Source organism: Platichthys flesus, chromosome 21, assembly GCF_949316205.1.
Source record: "Platichthys flesus chromosome 21, fPlaFle2.1, whole genome shotgun sequence".
In the NCBI taxonomy this organism is placed as follows: Eukaryota; Metazoa; Chordata; class Actinopteri; order Pleuronectiformes; family Pleuronectidae; genus Platichthys; species Platichthys flesus.
In genome coordinates this window covers 8589215-8601940 of record NC_084965.1, presented here as the reverse complement: position 1 = coordinate 8601940, position 12726 = coordinate 8589215, and the positions used below count along the sequence as shown (strand labels likewise).

At 41.9% G+C, this 12726-nt stretch overlaps 1 protein-coding gene across 1 annotated transcript; it reads left to right on the top strand.

Moving 5' to 3' along the window:
- Positions 1–7016: 7016 nt before the first annotated feature.
- On the top strand, positions 7017–10970 carry ppp1r17 (protein phosphatase 1 regulatory subunit 17). Its single transcript, XM_062379734.1, has 4 exons — positions 7017–7135; positions 7766–7854; positions 8558–8704; positions 10856–10970. The coding sequence occupies exons 1-4, from the start codon at positions 7044–7046 to the stop codon at positions 10924–10926; spliced, it is 399 nt and encodes a 132-aa protein (XP_062235718.1). The 5' UTR covers positions 7017–7043; the 3' UTR covers positions 10927–10970.
- Positions 10971–12726: the final 1756 nt, after the last annotated feature.

Below are 12726 nucleotides of genomic sequence, written 5' to 3'. Positions count from 1 at the left end.
CTTTGATGTGATCCATGGATTTTACATAAATGCTCAGCTTCATTTAGTTTCATTTTTTTAAGGGTTCAATAATTTCGTAAATCAGCTGGTCACACTAGCGTCAGCAAACGTTTCTCAAAGAGAAGGAATTACAGCATTTCTCAGAGCAGGAAAACAGTGAAGCTCTGTTGCCCCTAATGTATAATATTTATCAGGCTTTGGATACTTAGAGGACGGATGTACTCTCTTCTATGAAAAGCTGATATGCCTTTGTCCTGTTGGCAGAGTGATGGATGTGCTCAACCTGTGGAAGGATGACCCAGTGGAACTTCTCTTAGAGCTGGGATTCGGCCGCGACGAACCTGGCCTGTCCGGACGCATTCCGGCTCGATTCATCAATTATCAGTCTCAGGCGATAGGGATAAGTCTCCAGGTGTTCTTGGAGGCCCAGAAGAATCGACTGGACCTGGAGAACCCAGATGTGAGCAGTAAGTCAAAGTTTAAGTACCACATGGGTGCAAAAGAACTTCCAGCAAGTAATACATGGATGATGAGTTTTAACAGTATCAAGACAATTCTTTCTTCTTTTTCAGACCGTTTTAGAGAACTCGAGGTTCTCCAGAATGTTACGACAAAATTCTGTTCCTTGGTGGTGTCATCATCCTCCTCCTCTTTTAGAGCACCAGTGGAAAAACACATGTCTCCCGAGGCCCGGGAGAGGAGGAGACGCATCGGCCTTCGGTTCAGACGAGCATCAAAAATGTCACTCGGCCAAACCGACAACCATAAAACCCAGGAAATATCTAAACTTACTTCGACCTGTGATCAATACACTGCGCCTGAGTCACTGCAACCCCCACCCAGCCTTGGAGAAGAGAAAGTCCCCTTAGAAAGAGTCAAACCTGCACTTCTGGAGAATATGAGTCCTCTGGCAGACGGAAAAGGAGCTGGACTACACCCTCAACTCCAGCCTCACATGGTTTCTTTAGATGGCCAAGAGAGAGCACTCAGTCCTGGGCACCTGACGGAAGGTCCCCCCCTGACAGCTAACACCTTTTTAGAAAGAAAGAAGAACCTGGACCTGGCCAATGAATTGTTTGAAATGGAAGAGGTAAGTGAAAGGCATCAATTAGGACATCAGGCCCAAAGACTACAACTGCCAAATTATTAAATACAGTAAAAAATGTTTGACTGCTTATATTTTTTGCTTGATTGCAGACTCTGCTAGATCCATCAGGAAGGAACCCTGGCAGCCAGAGAAGTGAGATGCCGGACTCTCCCTCTTCTCGCTCCCAACATATCTCCTCAGCTCATCCCCTTTCTCCATCTCTGATCTCGTCTGGTGGTGAAAAAAGTCATCTTTCCTCACCATGTCCTTTACCAGAGCCATCAAAATATGACCCGCCATGCTCGGAAATAGAGATACCACCAGATTGGGTTTTGTCTTCACCTGTTTCATCGGCCAGACTGGAGTACCTTGAGTTACACCACAGAACTCTCTCCCAGTCACCCACTCTGACTTGTGCTGCCTCATGTATCTCTGTCTCCCCCACTGCCTCCTTCATACAAACTGACTCTGAAGACAAGGATGCCCCATACCCCTACCTCTCTACTCTTCCTCAGGACTTAAAAGACATAGCATGCCCTACCTTTACAAGTGTCCCTCAATCTCCTTCTCCAAATTTTGAGTGTTCACCTTCTACCCTGATTGCTTTGCCTTCTACGGAGTCTGACTTCTCCTTTGGGAGCCCAGGGAACACAAAGTCGGAATGGACTGAGGTCCTGCATGAAAACTCTCTAGCTGTGTCCGGTAGCTTATCACCTCTGCTTCTCTTTGCCCTTGACGATTTTCATTGTCCATCCTATTTTGCTTCTTCCCTTCTGACTGAATCCTTCTCACAGATTCCAGAAAACAAGTCAATATATTCAGTTTTCTCACACTCGGATGGAATAGGTCTCTCTGAAGAACCTGCCAATACACAAAAGGAACGGGAGGAAACATCCCTTTCACTCCTCTTTCAATTAGAAAAGGAGGAAGATAATTCCTCACATCCATCCCTTTCTTTTCTGGACTCCTTTAAGGAACTTTCCCACCTTTCTCGTGAGGCTTTCATTCCAGATTGTCTTTCTGCTTTATCCTCACAATCACATCCACACACAGATCTGATAGATCCAGCTCCTGTAAGAAAATCAGACCTAACAGAGCAGTCCATCCCCCAACAGAGACAATCTTGTTCTCATGATGATAACACAGACTTTATTCCATCCTCTACTCTCCAAGATGTTATTTATGCAAAGATGGATCTGCTCTTGTTGGACACAGAGGGCAGCCCACTGAGAAGGAGAAGGGGCGAGACGCATTCTGACTCTGAGCAGACTCAAGATACTGCAGATAAAGAGAGTTCTGCAGATCTGACAGAGGGTTTTCAATTAGCCTCGGAAGTATGTTACCAAACAGAAATGGATCCACAGGTCCGCTCTTATAGTCTATTTGATGAGTTTTCAGCTGAAACCAAACAGGAAGAGTTTAGTGAAGAAATCAATGGAACAGAAAGGGATTCACCAAGACGTTATTTTGTTTTAAACAAACTTCCAGAATTACAAAGAAGAACCGAAGTGGAACCAAAGGATCCACTCGAAGCGGAGGACTTAGATCTGGTATTTGAAACCTCTGTAGACGGCTTGGAAGGTGAAACCGTGGATGTGGACAATTTTTTACAGCAGCTTGAAACTGAAGGTCGGGTCTATTGGGCGGAACCCGTTCAGGTTTGGAATCCAACCCATGAGCTCAACGAGTCAAGCGGCTCTGGAGCGGAATCTCCTGAGAATTCCTTTTGGCATATCTGCTCAGCTGCTCCTGATTCTACTTCGTCCACAGTCAAAACTTCAACTTTACCGCCTTTATCCTCAACAACAACGAGCACTGACCAGAACCCAGATATAAAAAAAACTGCATCCTCAGATACACCCCCCTCCTTGGCTGTAGCTCAGTTCGTATCCTTGCCTGCGAACTCAGACCTCAAGCTATCAGCCCGCTCAGTGTCTATTCAGATGTCTTCATCTCTGTCTTCTCATATTGTCCAGAGGAAGGATGTTCCTTATGTCGATGACTCTAAACGCACCTCTCCTCTCCCCAGTGTTTTCCCTTTGGACACCTCCAACCCTTTTCGTGCTGTCCAGGTATGGACAGACGTGCAAATTCAACGAAAACTCCAGAAGTTATCACGTCAGGCTTCTCATACCGTCCCACGTGAGGCGACCATAACCACGAGGGCCTTAGAAATGACACAAAGATCTACACTGACCTTCTCTTCATCTCAATCTTTCCCTCTGATGTCTACCGACTCTCAATCGTTTGACATTTCCCCTGGGATGACTAAAGATTATCAGACTGTGTCAGCCTCTGTGGATACATCACTGTGGTCTGATAAGGAGGAGGAGGTGGACAGGAACGGAAATAAACATGAGGAGATCCTCTGGGAGGGCAATCAGTCCTTCACTATGGCATGCTGCTGCTCCTGTGACGATCACTGTACCTGCTGTACTCAGAAGACTTACCACAAACAGCACAGTTCTGTGAGTCATGACACAACCTGTGGAGATTTGAGTATTAAAGTGTTCTGTCTCAAATCTGTCAGGTTTCAATATATGCGGGAAATGGTTTAGAATTGCAGTTACATTGAAATTTTGCAGCTCTGTAGGATGTGATGTTGTGGTCATAAGATTATGATATTATCGTCTCTGTCTTGTTTTAAATATAACAAGACCCAAATTGCAATAATTGTTCTCGGAGGAATGTGTCACAACACAGTGTATGGTGTGACGCACATCATTTCTGTGTGCGTCTGTGGCTTCAGATTGAATATTGAGGCACCAAGTAAAACACAAATGAACAACCAAGCCCATAATCATCCTTATTAGTCAGTGAAAGAGTTTCTTTTGACCAGCGCTGTTGAGTTCTGCATTGACCAATGACAGAAACGGGAGCGAGTCACGACGTGTCCAGCGTCCATTGAGTCACGATCAGTATATTTGCAGTGACATTACCATAGTTCTTGAGATGGAGCCCTTTTCAGAGCCGGCACCTAATTAACACATGAATGTCTCATTTGCCTGTGGAGCTTGTGAAGCTGTCTCCTCGTCTTCTACTCTGAGTTTTTGTATTTTCTCTGAATTCACTGCTACTCAGCAACATCTGTAAATGACACTCACATTAAGTCTACAGGATATTCAAATACATACAACAACAAAGACTTTTTTTATTTCAACATATCATTATGTTTTAATTGTTTCCTAAAAAGCCTACGTCTGTGACTTACCCATTTAACTGCAACAACCATGGTCTTTCAATTGCTTTTGCATTTGTTGTAACAACAAACTAGATGTTGAATGCTAAAAGTGACTTTCAACACACTGTGGTTCTGTCTAGAATATTAATTGTGGATTTAATATACCACATTGTGAAAGTGTAATTAAGCCAGAAAATGTTTTCTCATTAGCTAACTCGTGTGCATGTTCTACACAGTTCTCTCTGGGGGATTTGAAGGAGATGATGCTGTGTCTGCAGCACTTTCACTCTGTGCACAGGAACATGGGGGAGCAGCTGTCTGAGGACCAGGCTTCAGTTTACTGCACTCTCTCTGACCAGGACAGGTACACACTATAGTTCATTATTTGGCTTTATTTCCCACAGATGTTCTGTCCAGGAGAGATGTGCACACGGAGTCAAAGATACTAGAGCAAACAATTCCCCTCCCCTTAGAGACCAAATACTCTCATTTTCAAGTTCATCTTCCATCTCTATCATTATCAAAACATCTGCGAAAAGCTTTTCATTTAACAGTGAACACCAACAGTGAGCCGAATGTTTGAGAGTTTACATTTAATGCACTCAGATTATCATAATGTATTTTATTAGAGTAAATCCAGTCATTTTATATACTTTACAGTGTTTTAGGAGATATAAGAAGTGATGTATTGTAAAGGTTTATCTTTCACTTGCTGCAAAAACCTGGTTTGTGTGTGTGTGTGGACAGGGAGACGATGCAGGACCTCAAGATGCTGAGACAAGCAGTGAAGCAGGAGGCTGCACAGCTGGGGACGCATTTGAATCAACTCACCCATCACTGTGGAGACAGCTTGAAAGCGGTAACAAACTGGATTTGAAAACAACTAAAATAATACAAATCTCAAAACCGTCATGCACCTTTAGAAAATGCCGCCAAAGATGTCAAATTGGAACAACAAGTAGATTTGACAGCTTTTGGTGACAAGCGCTGTTCTTTATATGTAAGGCAAACTCCGGAAAATGCCCAGACCCTATTTTCCTCGAGTTCATGTCTGAAAACAGCTTTAATTTCATTCTTTCTTTCCAGTACACATAAAGAAGTTTTCTTTTAACAAATGATTTGATTTACCACTTTTGTGTTACATGAACGTTTCCTAATTCTCCTTTGTTTTTAAGTAGAAGATGCAAAGACTTCTGGATGAGCAGTCTCTGCTGTGCTCGCAACTCTTTCTACCTGGAGCAGTGCGCACACCATCAGGCCTTGCCCCCAACAGGACGGTCTCCACTCAGTGCTCTCTGCTGCCCTGGACCTCAGCTGATGTGCAGAGCGACCACATCTCCTCCTGCAGCACGTGGAACGAGAACTCGCCCAGACACTCTCCCTCTGGATCCGAGAGTAGCTGCAAGGGCCTGGGCTGTTTCTCTGAACCAATGTAGTTAAATGTTGAGCTCACTAATGGAAGACTGACACAGAACTCTTCAGGGATCATTGAGTTCATGGGAGAGACAACAGGAGAAGTAACTCATACGCTGAGAAAAATTTAACTAATTACCAAAGTGTGCCAGAGCTCCTGTTTGTTTAATAAAGTCTGTAACACAATAAGTCTGTCTAACAAGTATGAATTTGGAGGTTTTGGGGGCTAGAGGTCCAAAGCATTGAATTAAACGGATTGAAACAATCTTACTGGAAAAATACAAACTTAAAAATAACAGTTTGATTAAAAAAATAACTACCAGAATGACAAAAACTTTAAGTTTTTGGTTTGGTCTATGTCCAAAATACTTACATGGAGGAGGCAGAATTTATGAACTATTCTGTTGCCAACCACAAGGAGGTGATTGAGACACTTTGGATTTTGGAGGGCCAGTCATATTGTCCATCTTTATATATACTCTATGTTATAAATAAACACGATACCATTTATTTTGAATTGAGCTAAATTATGCTATAATTGTTTTTTATTTTGTTACACATCCGGGCAACTATATTTTTGTTTAAATAATCCTAGGATCTCAAACAAAAACAACAGAATTTGTAATGCCATAGACGAGGGTGTTTGTCAATAATTAAAATACTTGTGAGGTAAAATATGTAAATATAAATGAAATCAATATTACTACACACTCTGAATCTGCTCAGTGTCCTTCATGTGAATAATACCACAACAAATAACCCAATAAACAACGGTGAAACATATTTGTTCTCTGTGTGTCTTTGTTTAAATATCTAAAACACATCAGTGATGTAGTGCTGCAGAGGAGGCTTGGGAACAAAAGCTGCGGGGAAGAACAGCAAGCACTTCAAAGTGAAGCAGGTTGTATCAATTACTAGAGAGCAGTCGCTCATCAAGACTTCAAAAGGTTTTATTTGTGGACAGCTCACGGAACTGACAACAGACAACGTGACTAGGACCAATCTGTTCCCCCTGTTCTGTTTCACACACTACAAATGAATACAATGACACTAGAGGCAGTGGTTACACAACACACTGCTTCATTCAGAATTTATAATAATATATATTTTGTTCACGACTCACGAACCGAGGGAGAAATAGTCAACATTACAGATATAAGAATTCACTCCGATGCAGAAGATATTCAACTATCCGTCTATTTCAACTCCAAAAAACATGTCACACTGTTTTCTTACTTTTAAAATATTGCTAAGATTATTGTCAAATTTGCATAAAGATCACGAATGGACATTAGACATCTCCTAATATTCGGCAGCGCCTCTTTAGGGAGGAGGAGGGGAGGGTCTTGTGGCAGATGATAGATGCAGATGGGGGAGGATGCTCCTCCTCCGACCTTCATAACCCAGAGTCACACAACGCTCCCGTCTGTCTGGGTCACACTGCTGAGACTGAGGTAGGAAAACAACCTGCTTGGATTCTTGATTCTTGATTCTTGATTCTGATTGATGTTTGTCTTTATTTTACTTTGTATATACTCATGTATTCTTGTTTCTATGTTTACTTTGCATCTGTCTTCAGTCACTTTTGTTTTTATTTTATTTTTTATGCCTGGTTTTCTTCAGCGTCACTGCAATGTGAGAGTCAGGTGTCCTTTTAGTCGAAAGGAAAATGAAATACAACTAAATAATAATATACTTACTAGACAAAAATCTGAGCTTTCACCTTTGTGATACGATCCACTAATGAATAATGGATTATGTGTGTGTGTTACTGTGTCTGTGTGTGTGTTACAGGGACTTGTCTTCCTAATAAGGACAAAATGCAATTCCCTATAACATAAATGATTACATTCAAAGTTGAGAAATATGGTTAAGGTTCAAGTCAAGTCTCTCCAGAATTTGAATATAAGTCAATACAATGTCCTCTCTGTGTGTACCCGACACACAGAGATGTATTTTTCTTTGTCTCTTATCTACACTATAGTCCTCTGTCCAACCCGCACGCTTTTACTTCCCCTCCGTCTCACAGCTTGTGTGTGTGTGTGTGTGTGTGTGTGTGTGTGTGTGTTATGTGATCTGTGCAGAAAGCCCAGAGGACCTGAGATGACGACAAGCTGTATGAGGTCAACCCTGGAACCTGAACATCGACTGATGACACAGGACAGCAAGCACTGTGAGTACGGAGAGATAATAATAATAATAATAATAATAATAATAATAATAATAATAATAATAATAATAATAATAACAATAACAATAATAATAACAATAATAACATTGACTTGAATTAAAACCCAGTTTACATTGTTCTTTCGATAAACATACTTATGGTATGAAGTTATTTTCCTACAATAATTATCAATGATATTGCAATGCAAGTAACACTGTAATATCATTGCATAAAACCAGTATCATACTGACTGGAGGAAAAGTGGGAAAAACATGAATATGGAGAACAAGGCAGCAACAGAGTAAAAAAGAAATATATTCTGCATGATTATAGATTTGTAAATGTCGGATATCTACATGTTTCATTACTGGGGGGAAAACACAACTCCCCTCTATAACGGATGAACTCATATTCTGAAAAGCATCAAATATTCTCTGTGCTTCAAAACCAAATGGATCAGAGAGTTGGAATTGGGAGAAATGTTCTGCTCTCAGCTGCACTTCTCATCCTGAACATCTGTTCTTGCTCTATATAATATCTAATTCCTTCAATAATCACCCCATTTGGCTGCAGAGGGCGCTGTTTCCCAGTAAAAGCTACAAAGTGTTGCTTTAAATTTAAGTTCCACCAATACAAATCTGTCTACAGCTAGGGGCAGGTGCAGTGGTGAAGTTACAGTGTAATGCTTTGTTGTCCTGTGCGACAGACCAGGGGGCGCTGAAGAGCTCAGTGGACAGGAAGGACGATGAGGACAAGCCAGAGGTTCTCTGTGCAGAGAATCAGGAGGAAGACCAGCTGAAGAAACCTCGCAGAAAGGACACTCCCGTCCTCAACTGTCCTCCGCACATACCAGGTCATGATGAACACACACACACACACACACTGTTCATGTCTCCGACTTAAAGTATGAAAAACATTTACTTTTAATTCAACATAAAGATGTAATGTTAATCTCTGCTGTCCTCTGGAGCTTTGTGTTGACACATAACACATAATATTACATATTTAGGTTTTCTGAATTCTCACTGCAACCGAAACCGAAGCAACAGGGTGTAGAACATGTGAGACTGAATGGGCCCCATGGTGTGGATGGTTGAGAGATCTTGTACTGATTTGGAATAGGTCGGTTAAGCTGAGATCTTAACTGCAGCTTTCTGTTCTGATCGTGGAGGCATTTGATGAGGAGGAGAAGTGCTTCTCTTAACGGATGTGTTTGGTGGATACTCTGTAAGTGGTGCTGGACTTGAGTGTCATCTTCCCTCCCTCCTTATCAATAGTCTGGGCTTACGTTGGTCCTTGGGGTCTTTGTGGATCAGCTTCTCCTCCATATTAGAGCCAGTGTAAGAAGTCAATGAGAGAGCAGACATGTGGAACATAACGCGTCAGACGGATGATCTCAATTTGGGCTAAGAAGTTACTGAGCAGGTCCAGGAAGAATAAAAGACTGTAATGGCTGATCTTTCAGATTTGTTGTTTGCCTTCAGAGGATTCAGTCTTCATCATTTCAAGTCTTGTTGATCAAGTCAGATGTTGATCATGCAGATGTGTATGAAAATGGCTCTGTAAAAATAACATAGCTTAGGGAAATAAAGTAAAAACTAAATATATGGATAAATGAATTACAGTATATTTTAGAATGTATGCGATTATATGTGTAAAATCTGTGGATTTTAAATCAAAATGATGAAGGTTAAATTAATGTTTGCACTTCAATGCAACTTTTTGAAACCTCGTTAAAATAGGAGCAATAGAACTAAAGGTTATTATTACAATTTTATTATTCTGTCATGTTTCTTTGACCTGAATGAGGTAGTCGCCGCCCTCTAGTGGCCAACCCTAAGAGCATTTTCAGCATTTCGTGAACACTTGTGGTGTCTTTGTAGCCTGGATGCCAGACGAACTTAGCCCCCGCCCACAACATTTGAGGTCGGGAAGTTCAGTCTGGAGTCGCTCCGTTGGGGAGAAATTATGCCCGGTTCGAAAGTGACCGGGCCAATCAGATTGTCAGGGCGGGCTTTGTACGATGATGGACAGATGATCAACGGTAACGTAATCAACCACGTCATCAAAGTGCCCTTGGGTTGAATTCGTTTTAAACAAACATGTCTGCCGCTGGAGAGCTGAGATGTGTAGATGCTGCCATTGAGTCTGTTTTAGAAGACATCGACAGCGCATTCATTTTGAAAGAGGAACAGAGAACGTGGAGGCGACGCCAAAGCACCGCGCTAATCCCTATCGCGCCAGCGCTTGGCTGTTCACACCGGACACTGAAGCGACGCTGAACCGCCGGGCAGCGCTAATAATATCACCCGTTGATCCAGTAGATTAAAAGCATATACTTACTTGTTGGTCCAACATTAAGCAACAGCGTCCCAACATTTGTCTTTCTTGGTGTTGTCTTTATACAACATGTTCCGAGGATCATACAATTCACTGCACTACTCCACTTCAATTATTAATTTAATGTCATCCATGTTGAAGAACTTCGCTGTTTGCTCCGTTAAGTGTCGGGAGTAAATTACGTATTCTCCACTCAAGCCTATGTGGAGAATACGTAGTCCCCCCTCTCTCTCTCTTTTTATCTGTATCACTGCTTGTGTAGCTGTAGTGGATGGGCAGAGGGGGACATTTAATAATGTCATTGGTCAAATTAAAACTCCAGGACAACAGAAGGGGACTTCAAAGTATGGGATGCATATTTGATCATTTATATCATATAAAATATGTTATCAATATAGCTTAAAATCTTTTTTCAGTGTGTTTCCTGGTGCAATACACTCCCGTCAAGCGCAAAAAATAGACTCGACGCCGAAACGATCGCTGCACGGCGCGAGGCAGCCTTGAAGCGTCGCTTCGGCATCGCTTCAGCGTCTGGTGCGTCGCTTAACATACGTCACATAGTACGTTGCTCTGATCATTAATCATTGCCCCTGATGTTGCATTCAAACATCCCAGTGGTACCTCGCTTCGACCCTGATGACCTCTGTTTTCCTCCCCCCTGTAGGAGTGAGGCTGATGAAGAAGGAGAAGCACTTGGTCTACCTGGAGGATGCGGAGAAGGATGTGACCAATTAAATTTTCCTGTTTTGTTCGTAAATCTTATATGTTCAAAGTCTCATTAAATTTCTTTTTAACCATTTTAATAACATCTCTGCTCTTATTTCTGCATAAAGATGAAAGACATCTTTAAGACATATCACGTGATTGTACAACTACACTTGGATTTAGATAACATTAAGCACATACTCACATTCAGGTCTTAAAAAATGAAAAAAAATGAAAAATAAATGTAATTTAGTCATTTACAAATCTGTGTTAAGGATCAGGTAACTCCATCTACTGAGTTGGTGGATCGTTTCTAGAAGTACTGCAATACAAGGTCAATCCAAGTGGAAAGCACAAGCACACGTATTGTCTGTGAAACAAAAGCCTAATACCAGACCAATGGGTATAATAGTTCAATGAGTTATTTTTGTGTTTCTGTAAAAGTTGAGGGGCGTGGCTTATTTTCACATCAGAGTTTTCCATTGATCTATTAGTCCCATTATATTCCTTTAACCTCCTTTGCTTCAATTCCTCTTACCCTCTTTGCTTCAATTCCTCTAATCCCCTTTGCTTCAATTCCTTTAAACCCCTTTAATTCAATTCCTCTAAGCCCCTTTGCCGCAATTCCTTTAATCCCCTTTGCTTCAATTCCTTTAACCCCCTTTGGTTCAATTCCTTTAAACCCCTTTGACGCAATTCCTAGTATCCACTTGGCTTCATTGAAGAATCAGTTTGCAACAACCAGCCAATTGGTAGAACAAAGCAGATAAGAGATTTTCATGGAAAACACACTTCGAACAGAAAAAATAACAGCCGCAATGGAGTTCACTCAGATAGTTAAACAAATGGTAATTAATGCAGAGACTGTCCGCCCGTATTTTGACAACTTTTTTACGAAGCTCACTGCAGAACAGTGGGAGAGGTTGAAGACATGCAATCCGGATGAAGGTACAACATTTATGTTGGCAGAACTTCTGCTGAACTTAATGACGTCTGTATCAAATGCTATTGTAAAGCAACGTCCCAGTGCACCTTTGTCTGAGGATAAAGTTCGGTCCATTCTAGGCGACACTCTCAACAACAGTCTTTCACCAGGCAGCACAACAACGTCTGAGAGTTTGGATAAGCTCACAGACTTGGTTGTAGAGGAGGTGACGAAGACTGTCAACTCCACCTTGTCTGCGAGCTCCATCGGTGTGAGCTCTGAGAAGCCTATACCAACCCGCCTCATCAACCCCGCTAAAGTCCAGAAGATGATCGGTTACGCCTGTGAGACGTTTAAGACTGACGGACGAATCAAACGATTTGTCGAGTGTCAATCGCGCAAGCAAAGTCGGACCATCTCCTCAGAGGAGCAGGACACCTCAGATGATCCCACTCTTGTGTGTAGGACTTGTTCAAGCTCCTACTCTTCACGAGAAAGCTCCAAGTCAGGTAGTTCCTCAGAGGGAGGTTCAACAGCAAGCAGTATGGACAGTGTGAAGAGCCTTGTCCAGGAAAAAATCCACGATATTTTGACTGACATCACAGACTTCTTCAATGAGTCCAATGACAGCCTCTCTCCTAATTCATCGTTCTCTCCAGAGATTGATTTGGCCTTAGATGAAATAATTGAGTCAATCAGTGAGGAAAGCACAAATGGAAAGGAATCTCCAGAGCTAAACTTCTCAATCGATAACGGAATGAGAAAGATCAATACGCTTGTCATAAAGACTTTTGCCTCAGCAGGGACGCTCCAAATAATGTCACAGGTCGCGACCAAATATAATGAGAAACCCAAAGTCACTAGCAGGAAAGTGATACAGTCATTGCTTGCTAGTATTGACGCTG